Raw genomic sequence first — 12,552 nt, forward strand, 5'->3', positions numbered from 1 at the left:
ACCCAAATAAAACATCACCCACACAGAAGCACCCACAGGAGGCCGCTGAAATGTCCCTCACCACACAACTGGGTCAGTAAGTGTTCTAGACACACTACGGAGCACTGCCCGGTCACAGGGAAGCAGGAAATGCAGTCATTTTTAACAAAACGGGGGGGATTTATGTTAGCAAAGCAAATCAGATTGATAAAAGCAAACACTGGGATATTTACACGGCGAACAATTCGACAACACAGAACACTCCAAAACCATGGACATCAAAAAATAATACCATGAAGGCTTGAAGGGGGGAGGTGGGGGAAGGGGAAGGGAACACGAGGGCTCAGGTGTGGGGAAAAAAAAAATTTGCTTAGTGGGAAAAAATATATATATATACCTTGTCATCTGGTTTGTTGGCAAATGGGAAGCAGACAAATAACAGCTATAAATGGTCCCTTTTTCTTTTAAGATTTTTTTTTTTAAGATTTATTTATTTCTGAAAACAGAGCTGGGGTACAGGCCAGAGGTTCAGGGGCGATAAAAGGATTTATCAGACAGAGTGGGGAGCAGAACAGGCAGATAGACGAAGTACACTGCTGAGGGGAGCAGCGGGCGGGTCAGGAGAGGTCTGCCGCGCCATGTGGGTCACTTCCGGGGCGGGCATCGAACTCATAGTGAAGTGGCTTTAGTTTTTTAGTGCTGTGCTTTACCCCGCTGCACCACCAGGGAGGGCCCTATGTGGTCCCTTTTAATGAATGAAATCTCATTTCACGTCAGTTATTTACTCTGTAGCTTGAGGACAAACACGAGGGATTTGCTTCCCACATCTGAAGTGGTGAAGAAACACACACACAGTGACAGTGTGTGAGGCCCTCTGAGTTCCTATGACTGGGCTTTGACAAGACGACTCCTACCTTTTTTCTCACAGAAGCAACCACCATTTCTAAAAAGAGAAGATCACAACCTAGCATGTTTCAACAGAAAACATACCCTGAACTACAGCAAGGAGAAATCAGTCATGGAAACAAACACCACTCTCCAATCAAGGCTTTAAAGCTCAGGGAAGGGCCTCCAACCCGACTCCAGATTCGGGAAAGTTCCAAACTGACTGGGTTCCTCTTGTTCCCAAAGGTCCGTTCATACAGGTTCCAAAGGTAACATCAAACTTCCACCTAATATCAAAAACCAAGAACAGAACAAAGGAAAGTGGCCCAGCCTGGCCTTATGTCACAACAGCTTCAGTCAGGCAGAAAATGGACCCAGCTGTCAACAGGCAACCAGGGAGCCTGTCACTGATGAAAAGTGCAGCAAGTTAGACATCACCCGGCCAAACGTGGAGCAGAAGCTGGAACTAGTCTGGGTAAAGTAGTAAGTTTATTAATTTCTCCCTTATGCCTTTTAGCTTTCTTTCTACATCTCTAAAATGGCTTTCTAGATTAAATACATAAAGGCTAAGAACACAGCTTGATTTGGATATCTATACTTACTGCTCGACGGGGAGAGGCTCCTTGGCGGCCTCTGCAAGCTCCTTCTGCAGCCGGGCTTGCCGCCGCCTAGGAAGGAGAGAGCCCACCGTTGGTGTCTGCTTCAAGGACGCGAGGGGGTCGACATGCAATAAACCACTAGTTTCAATAGCGCACCTGAGTATTCATGCATCTCAAGTAAGCACGGGTCAAGGACACCCAAAAGCCCAAGCGCGCGTCAACTGTGGCCACTGCGAAGGATGTCAGTGCCCGTTGGCACGGGATGATGACATCAGGTAAAGGGACAGCCTGTGGGGAGCCAGGGTCTCTCAGGACAGAAAAGCGGCCCCAGCTCATCCAGGCTCAGTCACCGAAGATTCATTCTGGCTCAGCAGATGGCGGAAGCCAGCACAGGCACAGCGCGACTGCAGGCGAGGGTCGCCGCGCCGGCAGCTGTACTCCACGGGCTTCCGCTCAGCTGATACGCAACAGAGCTCAGGGGTGAGAACCCTTCTGCCCACTTTACAGATGAGGAAACAAATCCAGCGAGGCTCCTGAACCGCCCAAGGGTAGTCTCACTCACCAAGTTGGCCCGGCAGCCGGCGGGGGTGGCCGCTGACAGGCGCTCTCACTGCTCCTCCTCGGCCCCCAGGCAGGAGCCCTCATGTGGCCGGCCGCACCCTCTTTTCCAGAACTCCCCCTCTAACTGTGCTCCTCCCTTCCAGACCTCGGCACTGAGCACCAGTCACGATTCCATGGAAGCTTTTTAAACAGCTTCCGCCTGAGTGGCAGTCCTCAAAAAGGGGGCACGAGGTCGGCATCGTGGGGAGGGACGAGGCTGCATTTTACACTTAGTTTTACACTTGAAGACAAAACTAGGTTTGACAGGCCAAATGACAAAAAATACTGCTCAACAAAACTCCCCGAGCCGAACAGACGACCTATGGACTACCTGAGGGAGTCCCAGAAGGGGGGTCGTGACTCACACTCCCTCCCTCACTGATGGCAACGGGGTAAAGGACAGACCTTGGGCCAAGGGAAGGGGGCTGGGGCCCAGACCCCACCAGTGGGCCGAACCCCCGTGTAACAGGCACCCCAACGGCTAGCTCATAAGCATGCGACTGGCGACCGGGTGGCATAAAACCCCAGACACAGGACAGACGTGGGATGGGGGATGAGCAGCTGGGGGCAGCCCAGGAGGAGCTGTCTGAGCAGAGACCCCGCAGCCCCGCCGCGCAGAGGGCGCCAGGCAGGCCAGAGTGCTCAGCCTGGGAAAGCCAAGGCCGGGAGCAGGGACGGGGACACGAGCGTCTCCCGGCGGCCAGGACGAGCTGGTGGTGCCCGGCCACTGCCCCAGCGAGACCATGCCAGCCCTCTGCCCGGGGCACCCGCCAGGAGCAGCAGGCCTGCTGGGCCCCCACATCCTGCCCGCCCCAGAAGGCCATGACAAAGGCCATGCTATGTGGGACAGAGAGGACAGCAAAGGGACAGCTCATTTTCTGAAAGAAACTTAGAAAAATACAAAAGCATAAAGAAAAAACAAAAACTATGACCTCATCCTATGGAGAATTAGCAATTCCTTTTAGTCTTTTAAAACTCAGTTAACATTTGGATTATACTGCATGAAGACAGTTTATATGCTACCAGCAGCTCTATTAACTTTATGCATTTTCAAACCATAATTTTAAAATGATTTTAAAAACTCTCACAGTACGAAAACACCACAAGGGGCAACGCTGTTAGTTTTCCTACTGCAGTGAAGACGGTCTTCTTGTAGATCGCTCCTATAAACAGGCCCGCTTTCCTCAGATGAGGCCAACTTTTCAGGCTCCCGGTCACCGAGTGCACCGCGGGAGGTGGCGGGAACCGGCCTCTGCCAGCACCCAGGCCCGCCCGTCCGAGTTACTGACCACCTCACTTCCTTCACTGCGCTGTGCCGAGCGCCTCCCTCTGTTGCTTCACTAAGAACATTTGTCCTAAAGCCACACGTCCCAGGGGACTGCTCGGGACGCGTTCATGCCGAGACCCAAACCTCACCTAGCTCGCTCTGAGTTCCCACTAAATCCTCAAATGCTGCTGGTTAGGAGCCCGATAAAATAAGCGGCATAGAGACAGCCCTTAGCTCTTTAATCCGACACGTTTCCAGCTGTCACAAGGATTTCAAACTGTCTTGGAGGGACTGGGCAGGACCGAAGGCTCAGGCGATGCTGGCAGCTCTCCTGGGGTCATTCACTCACTTTCCCACGTTAGCAGCAACCACCTGTCCCCCGTCTAAGCCGCCGGGATGGGGGGCTCAAATAACGATCTCACCTCATGCCAACGAGCTTCTTGGTCGACTTTTATCCCCAGGAATGTCACATTCATATTCACGGGGGCTGGATTACACCTGCCTTGGATGTTAGCGGGTATTTAAGGATTTGGGGCCTAGGTCTAAACAGCTTTACAAGCTCTTGTTTAACTGATACTGTTCAAGAAATAGCTTTTCTCCTCAACCACAGAACGAGTCAGAGCCCAGTGAGGGGACTCAGCCCCCTTGCACCCACGACCACTAAGCGCCGCCAGTCAGAGCGGCCGCCCCAGTGGGCCGCCTCTTCCCGTCGAGCGAGGCCTGCTGCACCGGGGGAGGAAACTGCCGGACCTGGGGCCTGCGCGCCCACCTGGAGTCCTTCTCATTCTCCGCATTCAGGCGATTGGCCTCCTGGGCTTTCTCGGCCATCCACCGCGTGACGAGCTCCTGGTTCTCTTCGGTCGTTTTCCTCAGCTTCTCCTCCAGGGCCGTAAACGTGATCTGCAGCGCGTCGTACTCATCCTTCAGGGTCTGGTTGGCCCTCTCAAGGTCCTGGAGCTTGCTGCGCAGCTCCAGGCGCTCGGACTCCAGGCTGGCAATGGTCTGCAAGCACTCCGCGATCCTGGGAGCACAGGCGAGAGGAGTGGCAGCCGGGGGGCACAACTCAGGGGCCAGGGCACCCAGGCACCGCAGAACCTTAGCCAGTGCCCGGCAGCACGCGGCCACTCGCTTCCATCCCACCGCGCCAGCCGGTAACCTCCCCCCAGGATCACCAAGGGCGCCTTCTGTTCCTCTCTCCTGCCACGCTTCCTCCTGTTCAAGAACCCCCAAGCGCCAAGGCTGTGGCCAGACACGCTGTGGCCAGACACGCTGTGGCCAGACACGCTGTGGCCAGACACCCCGTGGCCCCACCTCGCCACAGGAAGACATCTGTGCAGAGCTTGGGGGGATCTGCCAGTATGCCCTGTGAGGGCCAAGGTGGCTTCCTCGGAGGACCTAAAGACCAAGGACGCTGCCCAGCCTTCTCCACCCTGAGCAGAGGGACAGGAGCCCAGGCTTGCCTGCACCCCAAGAGTCTGCGTGCACCCAGCAGGGTCAGCCTGGCCCCCCTGACAAGTCCAGTGACACAGGGAGTGTAACCCCTCCCGGCCCAGAAAGTGTCTCTACTCACTTTGCTTCGTTCACCTGCATCTCCCTGTCCTTCTGCTGCATTTGGTTGTTCAGGTCAATCACCAGCTGGGCTAGCTGAGGGTAACAAGAACACACTCAGAAAGAAGGGGTTTTAGAACTTCACCTGGAAACCAAAAAGCAAGGGGTGATAGGAGTTTAAAGACAGAAAAGGTGACTGTGGGTGGGGCCAGGAAGCTGAGCAGCAGAAAGAGCGAGGGGCCCTACGGGGACTCATGGAGTGGGGTGCGTGCCCTGTTGAAGGCGGACTTGGAGGAATGAGAAGTATGCTGGGTGACCCCCCGGCTGCTGCGGAGCCACCTGGCTGGCCGTCATCGGGCCACAGCTTCAGACTCTTCAGTGACCCACTCAGCTAAGTTAAAGGTAAAGTGCCTTTCATCACAATCTGTCATCACTGACCCCCTAGGGCCAACAAGCCCAGACCCAGGGTCATTCTGATGCGTTGTTCGGGAACTGCCAGTCACCCTGTGCTCTGGGCTCAGACCCCCAGTGAGAGCAGCAAGCTTCTCTCCAGACAGCCAGGCCTGCGCCTTGTCATTGTGGGGCAGGACAACAGGCAACTATGGCCGTGGTCTGTGCTCCCTGACACGCCTCTCCCTGCAGGGGGACTGCCGATGCCCGTGAAGTGCCACCCACCCGCCTGCTGTCTCCACCAGGTGCCTGTGTGTGCACGAGCCAGTGGGGAGAGTGGCGCTCTTTACCTCCCCACGTTTCTTATGTAACTCAGTCAATTCTTCTTGATGTCGAATCCTCAGCTGGGCCATTTCTTGCAGCTGACTGTCATTCCACGTCCCATCATGCCCAGGACTAAATCCCCAAACCAGGCAGATGTCGGACACATGCAAAAGAGGGAGGGAAAAAAATCAGATGCCGAATCCATTCCATCAGGCAGTGGAACCAAGGCCCAAAATTTTGAACGGCGCAACAGAGCAGGCCAGCCTCTCCAACCTCACCAGCCTGCGGTGCGCTGACCACCACGAGCCGGGCAGGATACGTGAGACACTGTGACCTGCGACCGTAGCCCAAGAGCCAGTCCTTCGAGGCGACACCGAGTCTGTTCACGAGACGGGAGGCAAACTCCGGGTGGGCGCCCGTCGGTGTGGCAAGGAGGCCGAGAACACGGGGCTGGAGCTCAGGCGCTGACGACCCGTTCAGGCAGACAGAGCAGAGCCAAGTAAAGCCACGAAGCCAGGGCCAAGTCACGGGAGAATGGACTGAGGGACGGGGGTCCTGCCCGTGGAGGGTCACCTGAAAGGCTTCTCTGTAGCTGATATGCACCTGAGACCCGAGAGGGGCACCATCAGGTGAGCCGGGGCGCAGACCCGTGTGCAGGGGCACAGCCGGTGCCAGGAGGTCTGGAGGCAGAACGAGACTGCAGCAAGCGGGGGATGAGGGGGGGACTGAACTGGGGGTGGGGTATGATGAGAGCGACTGGGAGATCTGGAGGCAAGAAATGAGCGTGGGGCAAGGGCAGAATCAGGGAGACCAGTCAGTGGGCTGCGTCGGAGTCTGAGCTGGGCGCAGCCCCATCAAGGAGGCCGGGCGGTGCGGCCCTCCAGGACCCGCGTCCGGAGGGCGCACAGGCCTTGCCTGAGCGGAAGGCATGCTAGGGCTGAGACAAGCCCACGCGAAGGACAGCCTGAGCACCCGCTGAGAGGCAGGTGCCACCCACTGCCGGACAAGCACGCGAAGGACACTGGGAAGAACTAGGCGGTAGGGCCAGGCTTCCGGGCGACATGCCCGGGAACGCTGCGTTTCAACTGGCAGTTAGAGACTGAATCTCAAGTAGGGGTGGACGAGAGATGACTGCCAACAGACATGTCAGTCACGGAGTCAGACCAGACCCTCACTCACGGAGGCCACAGGCGTTTGTGCCGTCGGACAGCAGCTGTGGGCTCACAGGGCAGGAGCAGGGTCTCCGGGGGGCCAGGGAAAGCACAGAGGGGGAGGCAGGAAGCGAGCTGGAGAAGCGCAAGGCCAGCCTCTATGTGACCATGATGGGGAGACCGGCAAGGGCAGTAGGACACCCATCTGTTTCATTACACATTCTAAGCACAGCTACTGCCACATCCATGGAGGCGACATTAGGTTTCCCCAAGCTTAGCCGCGGAATCAAAGGCCAAGACATGAGGAAGTGGAATATACCAGTCATCGTCCTAAATTAGACAGAATGACAGGAAATTGATTTTACCAAAATCTGTTTACTTTAATGCCAAGTAAGGCGGCATTGCAAAACAAGCTCTCCTTCCTAGGAGCTGCTGGGAAAGCCTCAGGTGAGGAGCTTCTTACCCCACAGCTCGAAGGGTCCGCCACTTCCAGTCTGACTCCCAGAACAAGTCGGAGTGCTCCCAGGGCTCACTGGGCAAGCAAGGCAGCACAGCGCAGGGAGGGATTCCAGGCCCGCCCAGACTCACTCAGTGCCGGTGAGGGTGGGGGTGAGGCAGCCAGTGCTCAAGGCCCCTGAATAGCCCTGGACTAAAGTGGGTGGTGAGTGGGTCTCTTGGAGCAGAGCACTGGGGTGAACTGTGGGTGTGGGGTGGGCCCAGATGTTGCCCTCTAGCAGAGCTCCAGAGGCTGCTGTGCAGGAAGCACTCCTAGCAAACCACCGCTCCACCCTCCAGGCCCAGCAGCGTCCACTGAGGTGGTGAGCAAGGGGACCGACACTCTTGACAGGGGTCAGAAACCTGATGCAGCTAAAGCTGGCAAACACGCGTATTCAGGTTAATGAGGGTGAGATGGGCAGGAACCAACGGGTGCCCATCTTCTGTCAAGACCTCATCCTACCAGCACCCGACTCGGTCTCCCGCTCGGAAGTGAGGAACTCATCCCCCTGCCCTGCACCGCCAGACTCATGCTGCAGCCGCACACCCCCGTGTGAACGACTCCCACCCAGGCCAGGAGAGGTAGGACAGACCGGAGAAGATGGACAGGAGGAGGCAGAATGCAAGGACAGCTGTACCAACAACGTGGGCAGGGCCCACGGGCCCGGCGCCTGGCCCACGCAAACAGGGACACCATGAACAGAAGGGAAGTGGGCAGCAGAGGCCCTCCCGTCAGCTGCTGTCCCTGGGCCATGCACGCTCCCGGGGCCGTGCAGTCAGTTGCTGTCCAGACGTTTCTAGCGCCTCTCCCAGTGAATGAGTTTGACAGCATCTGCAGGACCACGGTCACCAGGAGTCAACCAGGAGTCAACCGGGTAGAAACAAAATGTTCTAGCATTCCATGGACTGGATGCAGCTGAGAGAAACAAGTGGCATTCTCTACACCTGAAACTGACTCAGCACTGCAACCACCATTTGGCCAGCTAGGGCCGCTGCCAGACCGGCTCCTGCCCTGTCACCCAGGAGGGATGGAACCACCGTCCCTGCCCTGGTCTGCCAGGTGAGGGACTCGGTGGCAGCCAGTTACACAGCAGAGTACAGTCAGGCGGAAATAAATTCACCCCCACCCAGAGTTTCCGGCTTTTTTAAAAAAATAAAAGACTTTACAATCTCATCCACCTTGTTTGGAACGACTACTAAATGTTAACCAATACGCAGGAACGGACATAGATTTTAGAACAATGGCCACTGTTCCCACACAGGTCATCAACTTTAACATGAAGTGTGAACACGTGGTGAGATCAATGGGTCGCTGGCGGGTTCCACTTAAACACTGCTCTGACAAAGGAGGCTGCAGATGTTTCTGGATTCTTACATTCAAAAAACAAAATAGTTTACATGGATGGCACAAGAAAACAATCAGCCACATCATAAGCAATATACAAAATATGCGCATATTTAATAAGGTAATACTTAGCCTCCTTATTAAAGTGTTGTTTTTCTTTAAAAAAAAAAAAAAAAAAACTTGTTGTTTGGGCCCTCACTGGTGGCGCAGCGGGTTAAAGCACTGCACTAAGAAGCTTGAGCCACTTCCTCATGAGTTCGATTCCCGCCTGCCCCAGGAGAGATCCACTTGGTATGGCAGACCTCTCCTGACCCGCCCGCTGCTCCCCTCAGCAGTGTACTTCGTTGATCTGCCTGTCTTGCTCCCCACTCTGTCTCTGGTGAATCCTCTCACCCTCTGCATCTCTGGCCTGTACCCCAGTTCTATATGAATAAATAAATCTTTAAAAAAAAAAAAGCTTGTTGCTTGTTTGATTTCATAATCTACTAAGACACTGGAAGACAACAAACTAAAAAGAACCCTATAGGTTCTTATTGTGTACAAAAAAAGCAAACTGTATGTATGCCCCCGCCAATCCTGTTACATAAATTGGCTCAAGAATGCTTGTCTGGTTAATTAGAAGAAATGAAGGCCAGGAGGCTGGGGGAGGCCCTGGCCTGATCACCGGCCTCAAATCACCAAGCTTATGGCCTAATTAATAAGCCTTCCGGGTGGGTCGCCCTTAGAAAATGCTCTCGTCAGCTACTTGGCTTCAAGTTCTCACTTGCAGGTGCTCACAGGTGTGTGCACTACGCAGTGCCTGGGGTGCTTCTAAGTCAGAGAAACGGCCACCACACCGAGTCAGATTCAGCTGGAAGGCGACACAAATGACCCAGAACAGCCTCAGGTACCTGCTCTCGTGCCTGTGTGGCAGGTCATGCTTCTCAGCTTGCAGCTTATGGGCCAGCACTGAGTGGAGGTCTGACTTCTCCAGCAACTTGTTGTCTGTCAAAACAAACAGAGAAGCACAAGTTACTAATATGGCCTGTGAACACGGTACCGCTACGGAACATCCTAGAGAGAGACCTGGACCAAGCACGACTGGTAGGTTTGCCTCACCAGAATCGAGACGACACACTCCTCAGATGCTTCTTGGCCTAAGCTTGGGCAACTCAGCCAAAGGAACCTTGGGAACACCCCTGAGCCCCTTCTCCCCCCCAATAAAGGCAGTGTACTTTGCTTTCTACTCCCACAGTTACCTATTCTACCCTGGGAGTTTAAAAAAAGAAAAGAGAAGGAAAGAAAATATACCAAAATACAAAGGGAAAGTGAAATGATACCATCTCTAAGTAACAAGTGTACCCTAATACTAGCCTGGGAAACTGCATCTCACATCAGGAGTACAAAGCCAGACAACAGGCCTCAAGGAGCCCCAAGGGATCAAAGGAAGAGGGGTGATGGCTTGGGCTCACAGGGGAGATGCGGGCAGTCACGGCAGCAGGAGGAGCGGGGCCGTGGGCTGAGAGGCTGCAAATAAAAGTGGGCGCCAACCCATGAAATTCAGACCTTTTCTTACTGGCAGTGGTGAGGTCAGAGCCCTTAAAAGTAGACGGTGACAACAGAGCTACTTATTAGCAAGAATTCAAAGGCTGACTTGAGGTTTCCTGCTCAGACAACCAGGGGGAAGACAAGACCTGTGCCAGAGAACCCACAGCAGAGAGGCCGCACCTTTGGGTGATGACAAATGTGCCAGAGAACCCACAGCAGAGACTGCACCTTTGGGTGACAACAAACGCGACAGGGAAGGAGCGCAGAACTCCAGTCGGGGCTGGAAGGCCGCTTCATCAGGAGTGGCAGGCACGGGGCCTGCAAGCAGGCTGCGGGCATGAAGCAGAGCGGGCACTCAGTGGGGACAGCTGCACAATAACCATGTTGGGTGGGGCTTGTCTAAACCCTATAACCTGAGATCAGCCCGGCTGCAGGACAGGGCTTTGGGCTGATCCGGACGCGTCCTGCCAGAGAGCTTACCTTCCCTCTGAGCATCTCGAGCTCTATTTTCCCTCAATCTATAAAGACGGAAACAGAAACCTTTAACCACAGGAATTTGGTAAGTGTGCTCAGCAGAATAGGGAAGTGGTTCCTACCCTGGTCTCTGGATACTCAAAGGGCTCCTAAAACTTCCCAGTTGTTGCAGCAGGGCTGGGGACCCCCTGAGAACTGGGTGCTTAGAAGGTACTGAAAAGGGAAAAACCTTCCTTAAAGACCTCTCAGTGGGAGAAGGATGGAAATGGAGGGAAGCTGCCCCCACCCCCACCCCAGGCCTCTTGGTCATTTTCTCTTCAGGCTCAAAGGCATGGACTGAGCAGGAAAGTGTGGGTCCGCGGAGGGTGAGAGCGCACCTGGCCTGGGAAGGCAGGAATGTGGAGAGAGGGTGCTCCACTGACAGACGCGCCCTCCCCAGGTGTCAGTCCCTGGCCCAAAGGGCTTTTGCAGGCAAAGGTGGTCTCGCTCTCCTGCTGCATCCTGGCCAGCCTTCTCCCCAAGGAGGAGCCATTCTCCTCGTTTTCCTCCTGCCTTTACATCCACAGCCCCAACAGGAGGTCCATTTTCAAAGTGCAAAAAATCACTCACACGCAATTACAGCACCATCTGTTTATAGATATTACACGGTGGCTTTCAGAGCAATTACATGCACAGCATTGTTTGGGTGAAGCAGGCTGGGCAGGCTTCACCCCACTTTACAGATGCAGCAAAGCAGGATCAGAAAGGTAAGTGAAAAGGCTGGTAAGGGGTGCAGCCAGACAACACAACCTGTCTTTCAGAGTGCAGTGGTTTTTAAAGAGTAAGTTTTCAATAAACACCTGAGGACCTGAATTTATGTAATCTCTGAGGGAATCTCACAGAGTCAAATGTCTCCTGGGCCTCTGACTTCCTGAAACAGCACAGGTCTGCCAGAGCTTCCTGGAAGGTATTAGCACAACAGAGGCACCTCCCCGTTTTCTGTCCATCTATGCCAAAAGAGGGAGCTTAGTGAAAGGGGAAAAAGTGTAGGGGAGAGGGGAGGTGGGAACCCAGTGAAAAAAACAATGCAGGAATTAGGAGCCATCCAGCCTGCCCTCAAATGCAGGTTCTCCACTGACCTGCTGTGCAACCCAGAGAAATTACTTTATTCCCCCCAAACCTCAGTCTCTTCATATGGAAAGAAGGCAACATTAGGACCTTGGAATTCAACCTTGACTTTTCGTTAAGAGTTGGGGGACATCCAAAAAAAAAAAAAAGCAATAGCTGTATCCAACTCCAGTGGCCCCAGTGCGGCCTGGCATTTGTAATTTGGAAGCCTGCCCACCCACGCCCAGGTGACTCTAAGTAACTCTAGTAGCGAGGTAGGTCTGGGCACCACTGGTTTCGCTTGATCAGAATTCAGTGGAAGGCAATTATTGCTCTGAATCCTATCAACATAACTGCAGAGTCCTGTCGGGCTTACTTCGGAGGGTAGATTAAGACTCGAGGACCCCTACTCCCCAAATATGTCGGTCAAACAGGCGAGGGGCGGGGAGAAACGCGCGTCGGCGCGCACTCAGAGGCGCACTCAGGACTGACACTGCAATGCACAAGGCGAGAGGGGAACACCTCCTTCACACTTAAACTGTCAATAACAGCAAAGACTTAGGCTGCCCCAAATTAAAAGATGTCAGGACTCAAAATGTGTAACAAAGGTGACCGGGGCAGGGAAAAGGCAAGCGGTCGGCGGGAGCCGGCGCTCCCCACCCGGTGGGTGGGCAGTTAATGGCGGGAGTCAGCGCTGAAAGGCAGCGCCCGTTTCGCCAACACCACGCCAGAAACGGGGTGCTTCTGATCCAGGCCCACCTGGGCGCGCATGCAGGGCGCCGGCCCAGACGGGCAGCGCCACACCGCGCGCAGCCACCCCAACCTAAGGTGGAAACGGGCAGCCCCACACCCCGCGCAGCCACCCCAACCTAAGGTGGAAAC

The 12,552-nt window shown here is 54.7% G+C and overlaps 1 protein-coding gene across 2 annotated transcripts in view; it reads right to left on the reverse strand.

Annotated features, from left to right (window-relative positions):
* The window catches only part of ATG16L1 (autophagy related 16-like 1 (S. cerevisiae)), a 31,107-nt gene that overhangs the window by 17,940 nt on the left and 615 nt on the right, over nt 1–12,552 (reverse strand). For both annotated transcript variants that reach the window (XM_004674186.2, XM_012727444.1), the window contains exons 2-6: nt 9,474–9,567; nt 5,619–5,724; nt 4,901–4,974; nt 4,100–4,351; nt 1,467–1,532 (exon numbers count right to left, since the gene is read on the reverse strand). In XM_004674186.2, coding sequence (XP_004674243.1) covers nt 1,467–1,532; nt 4,100–4,351; nt 4,901–4,974; nt 5,619–5,724; nt 9,474–9,567 — 592 coding nt within the window. The remainder of the gene's footprint in view (nt 1–1,466; nt 1,533–4,099; nt 4,352–4,900; nt 4,975–5,618; nt 5,725–9,473; nt 9,568–12,552) is intronic.

The sequence above is a fragment of the Condylura cristata genome, unplaced genomic scaffold (assembly GCF_000260355.1).
Source record: "Condylura cristata isolate star-nosed mole 26May11 unplaced genomic scaffold, ConCri1.0 scaffold00002, whole genome shotgun sequence".
NCBI lineage: Eukaryota > Metazoa > Chordata > Mammalia > Eulipotyphla > Talpidae > Condylura > Condylura cristata.